The sequence below is a fragment of the Anabas testudineus genome, chromosome 11 (genome assembly GCF_900324465.2).
Source record: "Anabas testudineus chromosome 11, fAnaTes1.2, whole genome shotgun sequence".
Lineage (NCBI taxonomy): Eukaryota > Metazoa > Chordata > Actinopteri > Anabantiformes > Anabantidae > Anabas > Anabas testudineus.
The window spans coordinates 5,357,553-5,377,048 of record NC_046620.1 but is presented as its reverse complement, the minus strand read 5'-3'; the positions used below and the strand labels follow the sequence as shown (position 1 = coordinate 5,377,048).

General features: G+C 40.0%; 2 protein-coding genes across 6 annotated transcripts; both read right to left on the bottom strand.

Moving 5' to 3' along the window:
- Nucleotides 1-407: 407 nt before the first annotated feature.
- Nucleotides 408-10,318, bottom strand: ints8 (integrator complex subunit 8). 4 transcript variants are annotated; one of them, XM_026349078.1, is made up of 28 exons: nt 10,269-10,318; nt 9,155-9,293; nt 8,594-8,768; nt 8,230-8,370; nt 7,609-7,680; nt 7,382-7,433; nt 7,079-7,258; nt 6,750-6,857; nt 6,418-6,570; nt 6,133-6,233; nt 5,515-5,656; nt 5,138-5,208; nt 4,845-5,020; nt 4,589-4,719; nt 4,330-4,440; nt 4,013-4,217; nt 3,712-3,833; nt 3,241-3,425; nt 3,102-3,135; nt 2,934-2,993; nt 2,741-2,802; nt 2,542-2,660; nt 2,263-2,366; nt 1,720-1,770; nt 1,453-1,526; nt 1,305-1,369; nt 1,121-1,164; nt 408-613 (listed from the first exon to the last, which is right to left on the bottom strand). In XM_026349078.1, exons 1-28 carry the CDS (start codon nt 10,290-10,292, stop codon nt 497-499), a joined length of 3,018 nt encoding a protein of 1,005 aa, XP_026204863.1. In that variant the 5' UTR covers nt 10,293-10,318; the 3' UTR covers nt 408-496. The 4 variants fall into 4 exon arrangements, with proteins under 4 accessions (XP_026204863.1, XP_026204864.1, XP_026204865.1 ...); XM_026349079.1 differs by having other exon boundaries at nt 497-613; nt 10,165-10,315; XM_026349080.1 differs by having other exon boundaries at nt 497-613; nt 9,155-9,288; nt 10,165-10,315.
- A 532-nt stretch (nt 10,319-10,850) lies between these two features.
- Nucleotides 10,851-19,440, bottom strand: LOC113155315 (probable C-mannosyltransferase DPY19L4). 2 transcript variants are annotated; one of them, XM_026349949.1, is made up of 19 exons: nt 19,054-19,440; nt 18,749-18,919; nt 18,096-18,220; nt 17,912-18,002; nt 17,698-17,819; nt 17,051-17,196; nt 16,729-16,852; nt 16,485-16,619; nt 15,444-15,575; nt 15,158-15,259; nt 14,977-15,050; nt 14,678-14,836; nt 14,146-14,265; nt 13,931-14,051; nt 13,795-13,851; nt 13,624-13,706; nt 13,339-13,471; nt 12,914-13,072; nt 10,851-12,640 (listed from the first exon to the last, which is right to left on the bottom strand). In XM_026349949.1, exons 1-19 carry the CDS (start codon nt 19,142-19,144, stop codon nt 12,476-12,478), a joined length of 2,310 nt encoding a protein of 769 aa, XP_026205734.1. In that variant the 5' UTR covers nt 19,145-19,440; the 3' UTR covers nt 10,851-12,475. The 2 variants fall into 2 exon arrangements, with proteins under 2 accessions (XP_026205734.1, XP_026205735.1); XM_026349950.1 differs by having other exon boundaries at nt 18,749-18,895.
- Nucleotides 19,441-19,496: the final 56 nt, after the last annotated feature.

Genomic DNA, 19,496 nt, shown 5'->3' with positions numbered 1-19,496 from the left:
CTAGAAAATGATTTTAATACTAAATGTGCAATTGTTTACTTTTTGTAGCATATTAAATATGTCCTTAGCCAAAAGGTAAAAACTTTTCAACACTGCGTCAGGGCCAGTTTTAATGTACATTTTTAAATTGTGTTGTGCCACATGCTTCACCTTTGGATTAGGTGCAAGTCTCTCGTCTCAATGCAGAAGATACTGTGGAAACGCTGACGTACAGTTTGAGTATGTGCTTTGTTTTAATCCCTTATTAAGGCAGTAGCTGAACAATGTGCATACTCCTCAGTTCATTGGTGTTTACGTTATTTTTACCATGCTGTTAAAACAAATGCATTAATTGTATAACTCAGGGCATCGAACAGTTGATTATTTTTAAGAAATCATTTCACGATTACAAGTGAACAAATGAACAACTGTATTTATTTAGAAGTTTATTTTCTACCACAAAATAAAAAATATACATTCCCACCCTCCCAAAGTCTGACAGTGGTTCCTGTGTTTTCTAGAAGTACAGTTTCGCCATCGCCTGCAGGAATCTCTTCTTCCTTTTCTGTGCAGCCAGCTGCAGCACCTCCTCTGGGTTGCTGGTGTTCAGCTCTGTCTGTCCTATAGCCTTTATCTGAGAGAAATTAAAATATTGGGTACATCTTCTTTGCAACTTAATCTGTGGCACTAAAGTTGCAATTAACAGTGTGAAGAGAGAGGAATCATGGAAACACATTTTTGGAGCATACAACTTTGCTTATCTTTGGTCAATATTACAAATGTGATAATGTTTGGACAACTTTGGTCATGGCCTAGTAACAGTAGTTCTACAATCGGGATTAAAAGAAGCCCGTTATCACTGTGTTGCAACTCGAGCCTGGGATAAAACTCTGCCAACGTACTGATTGACACATCACAAGTCGTCACCGTTTACTGTAACTGTAGTCATTATCCATGATAACATCAGTATAAATGTATTTTTAAATAACATTACAAATTTACGTTGAGAAACTAACCTAAACTATTCGAAATTCTCAAATTTCCCTGAAATAATGTAATGTTGGGGTTATGATCGCTCATTTTTACTGAGAAACAAGTTGACAAATAGAACTGATGTTAACAGAGGATTTGAACAACTCACCGCTATCTGTCGCTTCTCGATCTCACCCCGTTTGTGGTGAATGTCTGAACACGTAGTTAAGGGGCAGAAAAATCAGATAATGTTGATACATTAAACCCCTTAGAGTAGGGGAAGATGATGTTAAAAGATAAAAACATCTTGGTTTTGTAATTTCCTCTCATGAATCAGTACATCAACAGGATACGTGTGAGATATTCCAGGATGGTGACGTCCCAGATGTAGTCGTAGAAGGAGTCCATGGAATCGTGACTGTATTAGTACAGAAATAGAAATAAATGAATATCACAGATTTAGTGGTTGATAATGTCGTAACGTGTCAAGCTGAGCTGTACCTGTTCTGTTCTTGAAGCGCTTTGAATGCCGTCATGTAGTCGACTTCTCTCAGGAACTGGCAGAGGACGGCGACCTGAGAACGAGACCTTGTATATTAATAATGTTGAAATCAGACACTACATTTAATTCTTCTAAACTAGGTTTAAATGGCACCTGGAGTATAAAATACAGTATCCAGGTTACAGCAGTGAGTATAACTTTCTATCTGAGCTTGTGATGAGCAGAATTCAGTGAAGGCAACAGAAGTGTCTGGTTTGACCTCTGACCTGTGTGTGGCAGTTCATCATCGAACAGCACTTAATCATCCTTTTCAGAACCTGCAAACAACAGTCAGTGTTATGATGGAATAAACTGAACATAGTCAGAAATGATACAAGTATTAAAACAGTACAGTCTCATCAGTCTGAGGCTGTGAGAGGTCAGGTCAGGTTACGTTTCTCCGTTAATCATCTGTGCAACTGCAATGCTGCAGACTTTTTCCTGAGCCCACCACAGCTGCACATGAACGTCTTTGCACTGTTGCCACAACAAGTGGCGTGTTCAGCTCAGTTCAGCTCAGTTCAGCTCAGTTCAGCTCAGTTCAGCTCAGCTCAGTTCAGCTCAGTTCAGCTCAGTTCAGCTCAGTTCAGCTCAGTTTCAGGCTGTCGACAGAGTCGTTGATTCGCTTTCTCTGTCTGATACTGGGTAAATCCCATTTTCTTGATGTCTGCCTGATGTGAAGTTTAATCTGACGTTAAACCTTTTCTCCGGTTCTTTCTCACATTAGGTTTTTATCTCTTTATAAATTGTTAGTGGCCTGAGTGATTCACCTGGTCGGTGTAGACGTCAGGAGGCACAGCCTTTGTAAAGAAGTCAGAGCACACGGCTCCAGCCTGGAAGTAGAAGTTCAGTGCAGCCGAGTACTGATTTGTCACTAAAGGAGAGAAAGATAGAAGTAATGACTCAGAGATATGTCAGTAACTGTTGTGTTTTCAAATACGTTTCTGTGACCAGCGTATCATCCACACGCATTTGGTGTAACTGTGACAGGCTTTTAAATCAATAGCAAAAATCTACTTTATATAGAAAAGGCATCTGTTTCATCTTACCAAAGTAGATGTCGGCCTGTGTGATGAGCCACGACTGGTTATTGGGGTTTAAAGTTAGAGCGTAGGACACCAGCTCCTTGACCGTCACAGCTACAGCTTCCACATCCACCGCCTGTATGCTGTTCAACACAAACTGTCACAATCAGCGGTCTTTGTCCTATAATTAAATGATCTAAACAATTTCATTACAAGTTCTTACTTTGGGAGAGTGGATGGCCAGATGGAGAGATGTTCTGCTGTCACTTCATTCACAATATCATCCTAAAGAAGAAGAAAACATTGGTTTACTAGTCAAAGAACCAGAGGGTGGAGAGCTCGCACTGCTCTCATGGATCTGTGTTGAATTTTATGTACTATATATGTAATGTTTGCACCGCTCCAATCTGACATACCCGCACTATGCTGTGGAGCCTCACAAACAGCGAGATGAGCGTCGTCAGCACCAACGGCTCCTGTGCAAAATTCAGTAAGATGTTGTTGGCTGTGCATCATTACCTCCTAATACAGTATGTAACATTAACATGTTACATGTCCAACTGTTCAGGTTATTTTGTACTTACTCTAAGTTTCTTGATGAAAGTGATGAATTTGCTCCTAAATAGGTCAAACAACAAATGAAAACATGCCAGAATCAGCATTTGACCGTTCACAGCTAAAATAAAGGAAAATAATTATCACAAGCAGTAAACGCATCTGTACCTGTGCATAATCCCCATGGAAGACTCCCTGTGTTTGATGAGCCCCACTCGGCCGTCGTTGTTCCTCTTGTGTTGGATGGACATGCTGCAGATCTGAACCACCACGTCCCACAGCTCCTTTGCCGTGCGTCGACTCTCTTTAGGACCCGGGAGCTCTTTGCATGTGGACGCCAGGAGCTGGCCGATCTACAGGAATCGTCAGTTTGAATCTCATGTCAGTGTTTCCACAGCTGTGTGTGTGTGTGTGTGTGTGTGTGTGTGTGTGTGTGTGTGAGTGTATTATATTATGTGCAATACTTCAAGGACATTTATTTGTTCTATGTATTTCTGCTATGGTACAGGACAGGACAGGTATTAAATAGCACTTTACTATTCATTAGAACCTGAGATATGTAGAGGTGATTTCAAGTATAAGAGACAGTAACAGCATTCATCTAACTGCTGTGAAAGTTGTGAAGAACACACTTTGTACCTTGATGTACGGGTTGTTCATGACCAGAGATGGTGGCACCTGCAGAGTCAGGTAGTCGTTCTCCCTCCAGTTCAACATGAAGGCAACACACTCCTCACCGACCACCTGACGCAGAGGCAGATCTGGAAACAGGAATCCCACTCTTTAATGCATTTCAATATTGTACTGTAGATACAAACACTTAAACATGGATCCAGTGTCTGCAGCACCAAACACATGGGGTTTATTGCACATCACATAAAAAGAAATTACAGAAAGGTGGAAACCAGCTACCAACACTACAGGGTTTTCATCTACTGACCGTGGATCCTCATCTCCAAGTAACCTCTGACCCTGCTGACCAGGTCAGGAGGCGGTCGCTCCTTGCTGCCCTCAGATGCCATTGTCTCATGTGCTCGAACCTCCAGCAGCAGCATCTCGTTCAGCATCACCTGCCTCAGCTTTGGGGAAAACTCGGTCACCAGCTCCAGACAGGCTGAGAAAAGCTGCCGCGCGTGGACAAAGTCCTGAAACGACGTGAAAGTATTCATCATTTCAATGAGTAAATATCAGCCTGGACATTCCCTCAGTCCTAACCTATGGTTTTCAGATGACTTAGTTCTGGTAATATGATCAGACCTTTATCGCTATGCAGTGGAGTCCTTTGGCCATTAGGATGTACACAAGGTCCTTGGTCAGGTTGTCTTTAATACCGAGGATCACGTTGATGTAGTCTGGAGGAACCTCCCACTGTACAGACAAAGTATTACTGCAGCTACTGCAGTGTTTCTGTACACAGTATACACCGAGTATCAATGTATAAAAGACAATCCTGAATATCTGTGACATCAGCACTTCAGTTTTATTTCCCTGACAGTATCTTTGTTTGACCTCTGACCTTGCTGTTGACTCTCCAGAAGGGTCGTTCAGCCATGCCGTGTAGTTCAATAAGGATCTGTCTGATCCTGCGCGGCTCCAGGGAAAGGATGAGCTGCTGCTCCAGCTGCCCGATGTTCACACTCGCCGATGCTGTTGAAGAACAAACCAAACTTAAAAAAGACTCAAAGACACATTTGAACCATCACTAGTGACATTTTAACAGCAAACAAACTCAGTTTCACTGAATCGTGAGCAGGAAGAATTCAGCCGTTCACCTGGAATGTCGTAGAAGGACGGCAGAGGTTTGCCGCTGAGGTTGATTGTGGCTGACCTCTTCCTCATCTGCTCCACCAGGACCTTTCTCTCTTCCTCCTTCAGCAGCTCCATGAAGAGCTTATGAGATGACACCACAAACACCAGTGACAGGTCCTCTAAGCTTTCACACAGAGTCCTGCAGGACAAGAATAATTTCATTTAGGAGGCGGACACGTCATTTAGGATAATTTCACTTAAATGTCAGTGCTGTTTACTGAAGAGCGTGAACTGAAGAAAATACTGCATCAATTACTTCAAGAAATTGGCCATGTGCCTTCTGGACGTCTCAGAGGGACGATCCTTTTCCAGAGAACGTGTGCATACCTGTAGGAGACAAAAAATGGATTTGAATGTGCAAGAGCTTTTAACTTCACCATCAAAAGAAGGTTTCTGTTAGTCCAGTCACACATTTAACTCCTCAAACCTCAGCAATACTTATACCACATTAATAAAATCTACATATCACATCTGTTGTAAAAATAATATTACTATGACACTGAATACTGTGCAAATATTATATAAGTTCCACAAACTCATTTTCACAATATTATGCTTCTTTGCCACTACAATAGCTACAATAGGTGATAGTACCAACTTCTCAAGAGTGTTTAAGCTTTTAAATTCAGCTACCTCTAAAATGAAATCCACCATTAGTTTTCTGGGTTTGAAGAGCAGCTGCTGGAACCTCACACTCAGGACTTCTCCTTCCAGAGCATCTCGGACAGCATTGCAAACACACAGCTTGTGGCAAACCAAATCCAGGCCAGACTCCCTGCGAGTGGTAGAAGTAGATCTCCGGCATGAGTTCAGTCTTCACTGAAAGCAGTAATTCTTTACACAATCTTAAATAATGCCTGGGTATCAACAGTCTAGTAGAGATGAAAAATAAGTCGGCTGCCTATCAGCTGACAGGCAGCACTGTGAAATGTGGCCAAGAGCATCAAAAGCAAAGAGAGAACTTTGAGGTAAAACATGTAAATACTGGCCAGATTTGATCTTTTCTTGATTAACTCATCGTAGGTTTAAATCCATAAATATGAAATCAATATTTGTTGCCACACAGTAAGCCTGACTACATCAAAGTACAACTACCTTTCTGCAGCTCTGGTTATTATACACACACATATATACATATTATCAACTGAAGAAACAGAAGAACTAGGCTACAAAGGTAACGCTGCACATTCATTGATCTGTGAGCTTCATGTAAGTGCTGCCAATGAGTTTTGAGCCACATTGTGCTCTCACCCCTGCTGGACTTTGTACAGGAACTCCCTGAGGACAGACTGTCTGAAGTGGTTTGGCAAACTGCGGGACACGTTGTCTTTGATGAAGGCTTCAATGACGGCCTGGAAGAGAAAGGAAGTGGAATTGACCCATATATTCTGGACGTGATGCCTCAGTCGACCCAATATCTCTCAATAACCTTCAGTTTTACAACATGCTACATGTAACAGAGTTCTTTATGTTTCAGTTTTGTTGTTTGTTTGTTTTTTTATTGAGTGTTTATGTCATTGCTGGGTTTCCTCTGACCTGGTAGTTATTTGCCCTGATCAGGCTGTTGATCTGATCATAGAGTGTGCTTTGGGGGTCAGAGGGCTCACAGTCTCCTGTCATAGCTTTGCAGGCGTTCCAGTAGCCAGCAAGACGCTTCTCGTCCAGATGAACGTGAACAGTCGAGTCCAGCTGGAAAATAAAAATACAATATTTTTACAATTACAAACAATATTCTAAGTACCATCAGGTTTTGTGCTCGACAGTTTTGCCTTCAGTTCATGCCTGTTAATTTCAAAGTAATAGCTTACTTAATTTCACTATGAGTTAATTCAGCAAATGAAAACAAGGCGATGTTCAAGTAGTTTTACCTTTCTTAACAGTTCCTTTGTTTGTCTGAAATGATCCCTGGCTTTCTCAAAGGCGGGTTGGTCTGTGAAGCCGTGCTGGAAGAATATACCTCCCAAATCATAATGCACCTGAAACACAAATTGCACCACGATGGAGTTCAAATCACTGAATAAAAATGTATTAATATCTACTGAAACAAAACGTTTAAATTGAAGCTGCACATCAGTACATTATATTCAGCAGAATAATTCAGACAGATACACTTTGACTTAATGTGGAATCATCATATCCAAACTGAACTAAAACTAAAATGAATTCCAGCAACACAAAACTCTGAGGTCCTCCAAACCTGACAGTGCAGCTCATCAGCGCTGATGCGAAGTCCTGCAGTCGAGGACTCTGTCTCACCGTTGGCAGCAGCGTCAGCCGCCAACAGGTCCAGAGTCCTCAAGGTGTGAACATAGAAGTCTTTCTTCAGCCGCAGAGCTCCTTCCAGGACACTGATTGAGTCGGCTGCCTGTTCTTTCAGCTGAGGACATAAGACGAGTATTAAACATTGTGGATATGATAAGACTGTACAAAGTCAAAACAATTTCAAATGAGGATAATTTGTATATTTCATTATTTCTGTGTTTTTAGAATAAAAACTCACCACAGTCAAGATGTTTTCAGTCATTTCTTTCTCCTGCTGCACGATACTTAACCTATGAGAAACCACAAGAATAAAAACCCACAAATGCTGAGATGTACCTCTGAACGTGAAGAGCTATTAAACTTGTACAGTGTGCACAACGGAGTCTTAATGTTTCCATGTGTACAATGTTTATCTGTTCTATAATCAACTAAAACATAGGAGGTGGCAGCGGGGTCAGAAATTACATGTTCATCTGGTGAGGTCCAGGTTTGGTCTGTTTCTCTGGGAAGCTGCTCAGCACAATGGTTCTGATGGCCCTTTGAGAGACACGAGAAACGAAGACATATGCTGAAATAATTGAGTTTATTCAAATATGTTACCATGTCCTGGTCATCTAAGATATAAGTGAAAAACTGGGGCTGAATCTGATTCAGGATATTTTTGGTTGTTATGCATCGTGTCATCTGTACAATTACATATAATTATAAACAACATGTGTGAAAATGTGCTGTATACATGAATTATAAATAGTACTGACAAAAACTGGCTTTACAGAGATCCCCATTCCCGACAGTAAAATTCTTGCATGCAAGTGGTAACACAAAAATATTTGTTATTATTGTGAGTGACACTGTTTTATTATCATGTATTTTATCACCTACATTTTTAAATCACTGAGGCAATTTAAATCTCTATTCTTCTAAATTTCTCCATTCTAAAATTCAATGTATTGTATCAAAGAAAGGTGTAATAGGTTGTTATCAGGCAAACTCACTTTATTTAGTTATTTTCAAGATGTATTTTCAACATAAAATGTAATTATTTAAATTTCAGGGCCCATCTGTTTTGCATCGCTTCTCACTTACCAGCGGTTGTAGATGATAACAGCCATGGCTGTAGTAGGAGGCAGAGTGGAAAGGTCCAGGTCCACATGTTTCACCCCTGGTGGCACTTTGCTCACACACAGGAGCTCGTTCAGTAACATATTTAATACTGGAATGGTCAACCTGACATGAAACAGGGAGAGATCCATGATGGATAGTGGTTTGTTAGACTACACATTTTGATATCTTAGCAACTTTATACTCCTTTTTTTTTTTCCAAAAAGTAGTTTCATCATTTACTCTTCTGATATGTTGGGATGTTAGAACATCCTCAGGTTAACCTAAAAAAAAAAATCACTGCTTTTTGAGAACATATTTGTTTGATTTGTTCAATAAAGAAACTTACCCTTTTTCAAGTACATCCAGGTCCCACTTCATGTGGGCCGCCACTTTCAGCGCCAGCAGCTTGAGGGTGCGGTTCCTGCGGTTGTCTGCTGGCGGCTGCACTTGATTCTGCTCATTAACTGAGGGCTTTGATGCCTGCTCCAGGAACTGAATGATCAGCTGCACTGGTAATGGGTCTGTGGAAAAAGAAAAAACATTTCTCTTGCCCCATTCAATTTCATAAACATATAATATGCCAGGAATTAGTAGGTAATTGTGTTTGAAGTTTCATGAAGTGTGATAAAAACATATCATTTTGCCTGTCAAATAATCTTTACTCAAGAATAGTGGTCATAACCTTCAACAATTATTTTTTGGTATCATGACTACAAGAATTTAACCTTATAAAACTGCTTTAACTCACTACACAAAACTACATCTTTGATAAAGAGGTAATAAACTGTGTATTACAGAGCTCTACTAATTACTTGATATTTTATTGACTCGTGGTATTCACTATAGCTTTGCCACAGTACATTGCATTGAAAAAAAAAATGACAGTCATGTCTGAGTCTGAGCTGACCTGGGTTCGACTTCTCCAGGTGTTTCTCCAGGAGGCTGCCATCCAGGAGGAACTCAAACCACGAAGTCTGGAGAGGTGTGCTGGGCCGACTGCCTCCCACAGCAGCTACTCTGTCTGCTGCCTCTGCACTCATTCTGCCCTGGTGAACAGTGAGACAGATTCCATTAAGATCACTGTGACTGATTATAACTAAAGTGAAACTCTATTAGAAAGAATTAATAAAGCATGTATCATGAAACACTGCAGACATTATAATTAGACAAGATGATGGACATTTCTCCCATCCAGTCCGAGTAATCAGGGTATTATCTCCAGTAACTGAACATTTAACATGCTGTTTTCTTTATTAATTGTACATTTCTATGCATCTAATAAATAAGTTAATAAATTTAAAAAAATGTAATTATGTGTTACTGCATGTTCATAGTACAGGTGTTGTTGTAGCATACACATAGACGTTGCATAAATTAATTTTCATATATTTTAAATAACTCCAGATAATTTTTTCATGACATTAAGTAGATAGTTAGACAAAAGCAGTAGAACTACCTCAAACAAGACGAACTTAATAATGATAATTGACTCACCTGTTTCTATTGTAACGCTTAATTTAACAGTTTGTGGGTTTAAAATGTTGGTAAAACACCACCGGGGACTGTGGAAGAGTTTAACAGCAAACCTTCACTATTATCTGACCAGATATTTTGATTACTCAATAATTAGAAGTAATAAATCGGTATCTCAACAAAGCAGCTAGCTAAGTGTTTATTTTGCTGGAATAGTCGGGGTGGCTATAATTTTATTCTTATGTTGTCCCGACTGGGCGGGGATATCCACCTCGTCATACGGAACCGTAACTGCCTTTAACACCGGGCATCATTTGTGTATGAATCAAACGCACCATTCCTTCCGTTGTCTTGTGTCTGGAGTGAATATGTTTATGCTAACACTGTAGCTAACCAGCTAAACTCTAGAGCCTGGCCCGCACACACAAGGACGGATTATCTTACCTTAACAGGCCAAAATGAACAAACAGATGATATAAGTGCTCAATCTAAACAAAAAACGCTCAGACTGGGTGCTGATACAGCTAGACCGACTGTTTGAGTCTCACATAATTCATTCTGCACGTCGCCATCTCTGCGCCGTCATTCCGGTTCCGGGTCGTCACCAGGGAGACGAACATTGCGCCACATTTGCGCATTTTTATAGCTTGCGCAGAAAATAAATCGTTAATTAAACAGCTGTTAGAGACAAACTGTTAAGTTTATACTGTAAACATCAGCTGCAGAAAATTACACAAATTCTAAAACATGTTTCTGTCATTGAATTCACTCCCAGGCTTTTCAGGCTTTGATTAAAATTTATTTTTATCTTATTAAGACATTTTTAATGTTGTTCTAATGGTTTTCTTTGCCTATATAAAGCACTTTTAGTTGCTTGTTTTAAAAGTGTATACATATAATGAGCTTTACCTTGCTGTGACAAACGCAACTGGTTCTAGTGAATCAAAATTTAGTAAGAAGAATGAATGGGAATAAAATATAACAATCTGTTCTCCGATTCATTCGTCCATTTGTGTGCAAACAAGGCCGTGTGGCTCACATATGATATGTCGCGGATAGTGACACCTAAAGACAATTCACATCACTAATTCAGACTCAGTGAAACAGATTTGTATGTATGAATACACACTTTTAATTTTCATCAACTATTCAATTTCACTACATGGCTTTTTGCAGAGGGACAGTTATCAATCAGACTTGCATAATAGCACCAAAATGGAGCCGCAAAAATACTTCAGGTAACAAACAGGGAGGGAAATGATCTGCAAGAGTCAGACAAAGCTGAAGATGTGATCAGTAAAGAGATGGGAACAGAAACACGACAGTTTCCACCTCTGCACATAAGGCATCCAGATGAAATGGTGACGAGAACCACTTCAGAACCAGCCCCCACTCGGTTTTTAACTTTACCGATGTTATTTTGGGGTCAGGTGCTGTTCAATCCCTCCCATCGTGCCAGGCACCGCTGTGATTTTATGTCTAAGTTGTGGAGCGGATATCATCAGATATCAGAGTGCGACGCCACAAACTAACTGTTTTCAAATACATTCAGTGGCTGACAGTAGACAGCAGGAACAATACAGAACTCCTTCACACTGTGAGTGGCTTTCAAAGACATCTACAAACTGACCATGTGAGAAGCAGCAACCTTTTAAAGAAGACATGACATCAACATGTACGACATGGGAATTGTTTTTGAAGAAACAAAAGGCAGAAAGTGTCTGAGAAGAGGCTGCGACTGTATGAATTTATGTAGTGGTGTTATCAGTGATCGTGACTCAAGATATGAAGATTTTATCTCAGCAAATATCAAAATGATTATCTTTCAAGCAAGATTTACACATAACAGTAATAGATGGTGGTGTTAACTACTAATATGTGTTTATCCTTCACTTTTTTACCGTGTGGTTTTGACACATTTTCTCTTAAAAAAAAAAAAAATAAAATACAGTAATTTCAGGAACTATTCACCTCCTTCACTTTCTGAGTTGTAAGTTTAATTTATATTTTCAAAGTAAAACTTTCTAACCATCAATGTAGATGTAATAACCCTTAATAACAAAGTAAAAACATGTTTATGTAAAATAACAAAACGGAAATCTCTGCTTCGGTGGAACCTTAGGTCACAAAGATGAACCAGGCCTCTGTTCTTTCCAGTGGGACTTAAGCTGGGCACCTTTTAAACTATATAAAGCTGGTTAGTATATCTGTTCAGCTCAGTTTCTCACAGGTGGACTCCAGTCAGGTAACAGACACTGGGAAATGAAATCAAACAGGAAACACCTGACCACAATTTAGAGCAAAATACTTTTATAAACAAGAATTCAGGTTTTAACCATTCGAGTGTGACGACAGTGAAGGGATCTGAAACAACTAATGATCCTAAAATAAAGACCCTAAAACATCACCGTAACCACAGCTGCTTTCAGCTTTTGTACAAAGTAAACACACAAACTCACATACAGTATCTCACATATTACCCGCCCTCCCCGCAAACCTTCATTAAATGTAACATGTGGCTTAGAAAACTACAGTACGATGATTAATATGGCGAATTCCAACGTCAACAGGGTCCATTTGAGTTGCTTTTAATGCTCTCTCTTGGTCCATGTTGCAAGTAATCAGCAAGTAGATGTTTTTCTCACCACAGACTGCAAAAACACTTTCACATCACATCTCCGGGACATGATGTGCAACACTGGAGCAGGACTGTGCCAGGCCCAGTGAAGTCTCAGCAGGGAGTCAAAAGTTGCTGTCAGTATTGAAAAGAGATGACCGAGTTCACTTTGTAGACGTGATAAGAGCGATTCCAGAAAACTCTGGTGAAGTAGTTAGTGTAGGGTGAGTAGTTCATCTTTATCTCATGGCAGAATCTTCCATGTTTGGAGAAAGAGTAGATCTCTCCTTTGTCATAAACAGCCTGAATGGGACAAGAGGATATTCTGGTTAGTGTACACTGTATGTACGATTCTATTTGTTAGTTCTTCTCTCAACTCAAGAGTGGAGTGTTTTTGTAGCCCAATCGGTGAGTGCTACTCGCCTGAGTGAAGCACAGGGGCAGTCCCATGCTGCCACTAGTATAACAGCTTTATAGCATGTCATATACCAGCTTTAACACCAAGTATAATAACAAAAATAATAATTAATATTTGCGCTGAAGAAACCATTTTGCAACAGAAGCTTTTAAACTCACGTGTCCATTGGAGATGTCAAGCAGGTCTTTGATCCTACAGCCTTTGTTGAGACTAAGCTCGTTACAGATCGAATCCTCAATGATCACATAGTTTGTCTTCTGAGACGTCAGAATCTTATAGATGTCCTCGGCAGACCTCATTGCATATATCTGATAATTCTAGAGGGGGAGAAAGAAGGTTATTAACGTTAAATTTCCAATGAGTGTTTATAAACTCATCCACAAATAAAGGAAAAATACAAATTGGACATTTTTTTCTATATGTAACATGACCAGCTATGTGCCACTGTAACATATAAAACAACATTATACCTCATTTAAATTCAAATACTTCTTTTAAACTGACCACATTGCACCAAGCTGTCAAGTTTTCATACATTTGTAATTCTGAAATGAATCTCATTCCCTTTGTGTCAGTCACTCACATCCTCCGTCCTCCTCAGCAGGTTGATGTCTGAGTAAAGTGGTAAACTGGTCACAGCTGAACCTGAGCACAACTTCACTTTACCCAACATCTGAGGGCTTCCTGCAAACACAGCTGCCACTGGAGCCTGTGACCTGGAAGACGAGAGCAGAGGACATTTGATAAACTTAATAAGACTTAATATATATCTGTCAAAATACATTAAGTGAAATATTAGTGGCACAAGCAACAACACACAGAGGACAAGGTGCATCTTTAGGAGTTTCTTAAGAATCTGAAGTCTTACTTGATCCAGCTGATCAGCTCTATTGTATCTGGGTCGTAGAACTCTGGCAGATCAGACAGCTCCGCTAAGACACGAGGGCAATACTAAGGAAGAGAGCAGTGCACAGGAGATGTTGTGTGCAAATGTCCATGACGTGAAGAGGACAGAAAGATACAGAGCTGGAAATCTCACCTCTCTCCATAAACTGAAACCAATGATGGTAGGAACCGCGGTGCTCAGGATCAGAGACTAGAGACAAGAAATAGCAATAAGAATAAGCTGTAAGAGTATAACGCTTGCTGTTAAAGTGATGTCAGAGGCCACTGACCAGCACTACAGGGTGAATAGACTTCAGTTTGAGCCACTTAAACACGGTCATCCATAGTTCTGGAGAACACACACCAAACGCTGTGAACATGCAGACATACGGCGTCCATAAAAACTTCAGCCTGCATGAAGAAAGAGCCCGGTCAATGTTACTACTGAGGATATGAACAATTTAACAAAGCTTCTTTTTTACTGGAGAACAGGAAACACACCTACCCATCAAACAGCAGAGCCAGACCTCCAAAAAACAATGTGTGAAAAACATGATAGACGACCTCAGGCTGCTCTCCTATTTGTCCATCTTCAAGTCTGAGGTTGGTTTTTATTGGCTGGCCACTGAAAAGAGGTGAAAATGCTTTCAGCTTTATGACAAATGCTGAATTAAGTGTAACAGCTAAAACTAAAAGTTATTTGGCATATTGTTGTACATAGTTTAGAACTGTTCAGAACTGAATCATGATAAGTGGTAAGAGTAATAGTAACAAGTGTAATTTTGTCAGTCAGTCTGCAAAGTGAAAACAGAAGAAGCTGGGTGATGAAGCAAGACATCAAGGGAAATATTCAGAAACACAATATCCACCTTTTGGGGTGTCAGAGTCCAGACCTCAACTCAATAGAGATACTGTAGAATGACCTTAAGAGAATCATTCACACCAGGCCTAAGAATCTAAATTCAAAGATTTGGAATCCGAGACAAAACATCAAGTCAAGACACCAGTTAATAAAGTCAAGTCACTGTGTGCAGCACCTGAGTCTTCTGTAAATGGTCTGCAGGGTGGACAGCAGGCAGATTGAAAGGACCAGGAAGTAGAAGGGAAGGACCGAGGCCTGTGTCAGCCGCAGAAATAAGTCCTGTCCGGGTGTCTGAAAACTCTCTTGGCACAAAAGGAAGTTGGTAACAAAGTCACTAACAGAGAGAGAGAAAAAAAGAGAACACCAATGTTACATATATGATATCAAATAATGTAGATACTCTTCAAAAGCACAAAAGGCAGAAATAAAACATGCCACAGTTTAACTGCAACAGGAAACTCCTCTGTAACTCACGCTGTTGTGTTGAGTCCGAATTTAACTTCAAGGAACTTAATTATGAAGTCTCCTTCACTCGCAGGTAAAAGTTTCTATAAACAAAATACACTTATTTTACACAAGTGTATAAAATACATACTGAATGGTTCTTAACTTCTACAAATAGATCAACAGAGTCTGTTTGATTCTGAGGATTGACCTTGACCAAATAACTGAAGGTGATCGCTGTGGTAAAAACCAGGTGGAAATGTAGGAAGAGCTTCATCACTCTGGCCACAAGAGGACCCATCTTCATCTTTTGCTAGAAGAAAAATAAAGAACACAGCTAGATTTAACTGGACACTGAGAGAATCTTCACATTTTAATATAGTTTGTTTTATACTTATTAACTTATTTAAATTATGACGTGTTGATTAGCTGTCATGATTCTGCTCTTTAACTTCAGCTTTTTCTGTAACAAGTTATTTGCAGCAGCTAATAACTACCTGGAAGTACCTCGCCAGGACTGAGCCAATCAGGAGGCTGAGCAGCGGGGAGCTGAGCAGGGCCGGGTTCTGAAACTGGAACAAGTAGGCCAGGAACAAGGAGCTGAGGTACACCTTGTGGATGTCAGCCATCTGTACATAACAGGGATGAAGAGGTGATGAGAAGAAAGAGGGACAGCGACAGAGAACAGACACACACAAAGCTTCAGAGCTGGTTCCCTCAGCATCTAGTCATTATGCTAAGCTAAGCTAACGTCTCTTTGCTGTAGCTTTAACATACTGTCACGAGAGTTGGATTCTCATCTACAGTGGCAAGGAAAGTGAGGTGATCTGCATTTATGTAAAAGGTTGTATTGAAATATGATTAGATGTATGATCAAAGTCGGGATTCTGAACAATCTATTTTAGTTAATATCACAATTTATTGCATTGCTCTTGTTTATGAAAGTATCAAGAAAAGCCAACTGGAGCGAGGATTCAACAAAAAAGTAAAAGTGATGCAAAGTTTAATTCATTAAAAACAGTCAGAGTTTCATATCTGAAAGAAGCATCTGCTAATTTGAACCATGCAAATAAAAAGCAGCAGTTCTGAGGAAGTTCCTCCTGAACGTTACAGGAAGTGCTTATTTGAGTTTACTGCTGTCAAAAGTGGTTCAACCAGATACTAATGAGATGAATGTTGAATGTATGTGTTTAATAAAGGCACAGAATTTCACAGATGTTCTCATTATTATCATTTGAAGCACATTGTGTTTGTTTATACTTGTGACTAAATATAAGACCCAATTTTATAACTGAATGAATGAACGCAGAAAAATGTGTTCCTTTACTTTTTCTTGCCGCTGTAATACTCGACAAAAAAGCTAGCTGTTTCTTTAAAAGGTTTCTCATCAGTAAAATCTGATCTGCTGTGGTAGGACACAAAGACAGATATGAGATTACACTGACATATGATATGCTTAAAAATATTTATAATAGAGCATTATATTAGAAAAAATGAAGGTTTAAAGGCGAGGGCTCATAATGCCAGAATCGTGTTACCTTACGTGATGGCACAAGGTCAAACGAGTCCAGCAGAAAAAGACAGAGGCCTTGGATGAAGAGCACATAGTGGCTGTGTTCCCAGACTAGGAGGAAGGTGAAGGTGGTGGCACTCATGGCAAGATAGCAAAACATCTACAGAGAACACACAGTGTATCAGTGTGTTAAGATGCATGTGGCGTTTCATGTGTAACATTGATTTTATAATTGATTATTTAAAAACCGAGTATCACCAGAGACTCACCTCAGTGGCAGAGCTGATGTTGTTACTCAGGAACCCAGTCAAAGCTGTCACTTGACAAGAGAAGTAAGGCAGAGCCCAGTTGTCCCGCAGAGGAATAGCATGGTCCACTCTGGTTGTGTCTGGTCTGTGGGAGAAATGAAGAAGAGTTGAACAAGTTTTTATCAGACTTAAAAACATGTTTTCGATTCTATTTTAACGGTACAGTGTGTATATGAAGATGTTACACTGAAGATATGAAGCTACGTTTGCTGATTCGTTTTAATGGGAATGAATAAACACAGAAGAAACATATCATACTAATAATTTACAGAATTACTCTCACCTGTTGATGACGAACCAGGCCACAGTCAGCATGCCAGACACCCAGGTCCCACTCAACACCCAGCTACACACAAACAGGGCAGTGACATAGACCGCCTGGAGTCCAAAAACCGCTCCAATATAGAAGTAGATCGGCTCCACTAAATCCTGATGGCACAGAAACCCAAAAATCAACTGAGGGCAGTGATTCAACATCAACAAAAAACATCAAAAATAGACAACCTGTGTTAGTTATTCTGATTTAAGTGGGATTAAATGCTGGTTGTGTGTGAAAATGTTATTTGCTTTGCTGTGTTAACTTATGGGTTGGTCCTTCCTGAGAATACAGAGCAACATTTTCTATGTAACATCTTATTGATGCATGAAACTAACTTATCTGTGTGAGAAACCAAGGATAACCCTGACACTGACACTGAAGAACCAAAACCTCCCCCAAGCATTTCACAGGAATTAGTTACAATTTCCAATCTATTGCACAGTGGTTCTTGCTTTAGGGCACCACACTGCACTAGTTTAACTAATTGTTTTTGGAATACACAGGCACCTTCTAGCACATTTTTTATCTTACAAAACACTGACAATGTCCTCATTAACTATGTTAAACTTAATTCACAAGTTGATAGTTGGTCAGGCTTTGAAATAACTGACCTGGATGTCTGTGGCTCTATATATGAAGCTGGTGATGAGCTCTGGATACAAAAACAGACGCTCCACTGCGTTGATGGTCTGACCCGAAACTGTTTTGTTATCTATCGTCAACTCATAAAACCCTGAAAATACAAAATACATATGAAGAGAGTTGGTTAGATTAGAGATAATTTAAAAAATACAATTTCTTGACCAACAGAAATGATACCAGTACCTCTTTCAAAAGATGGTGCAGCCAGCATGTGCTTGTAGTAGTAATAATAGAGCCCACTGCCTGCTTGGAAGGTGATTTCACGCTCCAACTCCTGAGACACAACATGTGCACCAAAGTGAATTTTAGAATTCGCATGACAGTGAATGGGAAATGTAATGGAAGCAGATATTTAAAAGTCACCCACCTGTCGAGTTGAAAACCAGAACTTCCTGTCATGATATGTTGACAGATACACAGCATAAAGCATGCCACAGGCAACGGCTGCGAGACATCCAAAGAACACCCTCACCAGGCGCTGAATAAAACCCGCTGAGGAGCAGAAGAGTCATCATCATATGTCACAGCAGTAGTTGAGATATCATAATAATAGCAACTGTGCTTCACATATTTAAGGAAAACTATCCCAACAGATGATTTAACATGGAAGAAGCTAATAGTCACATTATTGAAAGTATTACATTAGGCAGTAATGGTTTCCACACAAGAGTGTGATCCTCAGACACGGGACAGAGTTATGTTTTAAGGTTTTAAGAATACAGATGAGGCATGAATAGGTTTTATTTATCAAGTAGCTTCATACAAAGTGCAGTAAACTATGAAAACTAAGGTTGTTCTACACATCGTTCTTCTGTGGATTTAGGCTGTCTCCATGTTTTCTTGTCTCGTCATGTTACCATAGATTGATAAGCAAATATCTTTCAGTTTTAAGTGTTTTCACAATTAATTTTGGACCAGTTTGCTATAAACAGCTCAACAAACAAATCACCACACAATGTTTGAATGATGTTTGGAAAAGATAGCACTATACTGATGACGATTTATGGGAAATAAACTTACATGTTGACGAACTCTTGGATCTTTTGACAGGTGCACTGGGTGTGTTTGATGCGTCCTGTTTGTGACAATCATCCTCTTTCTCTCCACCTTCATCTTTCTGCTGCAAGCTGTCATCTGCTCCTCCACTGGGCACACTCAGCCCATCTCCTGTGTTTACCGGCTCATTATCATCTGCTCATGTGTTACAGACATCAACATCTATTGCAGATCAGAGCAAATGTCTCTCTGGAAAAGTTAACTAGATGTTTCTGCACTAGAAGCTAACTAGTAATCAGTTAGCAAACTGCTAAATTAGCTTTACTTACGTTCACTATGCAGCGCGGGCTCATTTTGTCGCTCTTCCTCTTCTTTATCACCTTCTAAAGTCTCTGTTTTCCGACATCTTAACTCAGTCATGACGAGAGAAAATTAATCAGAAGGGAGTTGTCTGCTGTGTTGAGCTAGCAGCATGCTATCCAGCTGCAATCAAACTGCTAACAAGCAGTTAGCTAAGTTAATAACCCAATAAATATGTTGCTTTCGCCGGAGTTACAGGTCAACGTAGAAGCTTCGTTTTTTTAGATTAACTTCACTCGTACGTCGTCACAGACGATCATCAGCTCAGTTCTGATGAGGTCGATAAGTTTGGTGTGATGCTCTGTGCAGAGTGAAGTTAGCGCGGATGCTGCAGGGTTGTGACCGGGACCAGGCGGAAGTTGTGATGTCTACAGAAAGCAGCGAAGAAGAGTGAAGACCAAACTCCACTCAA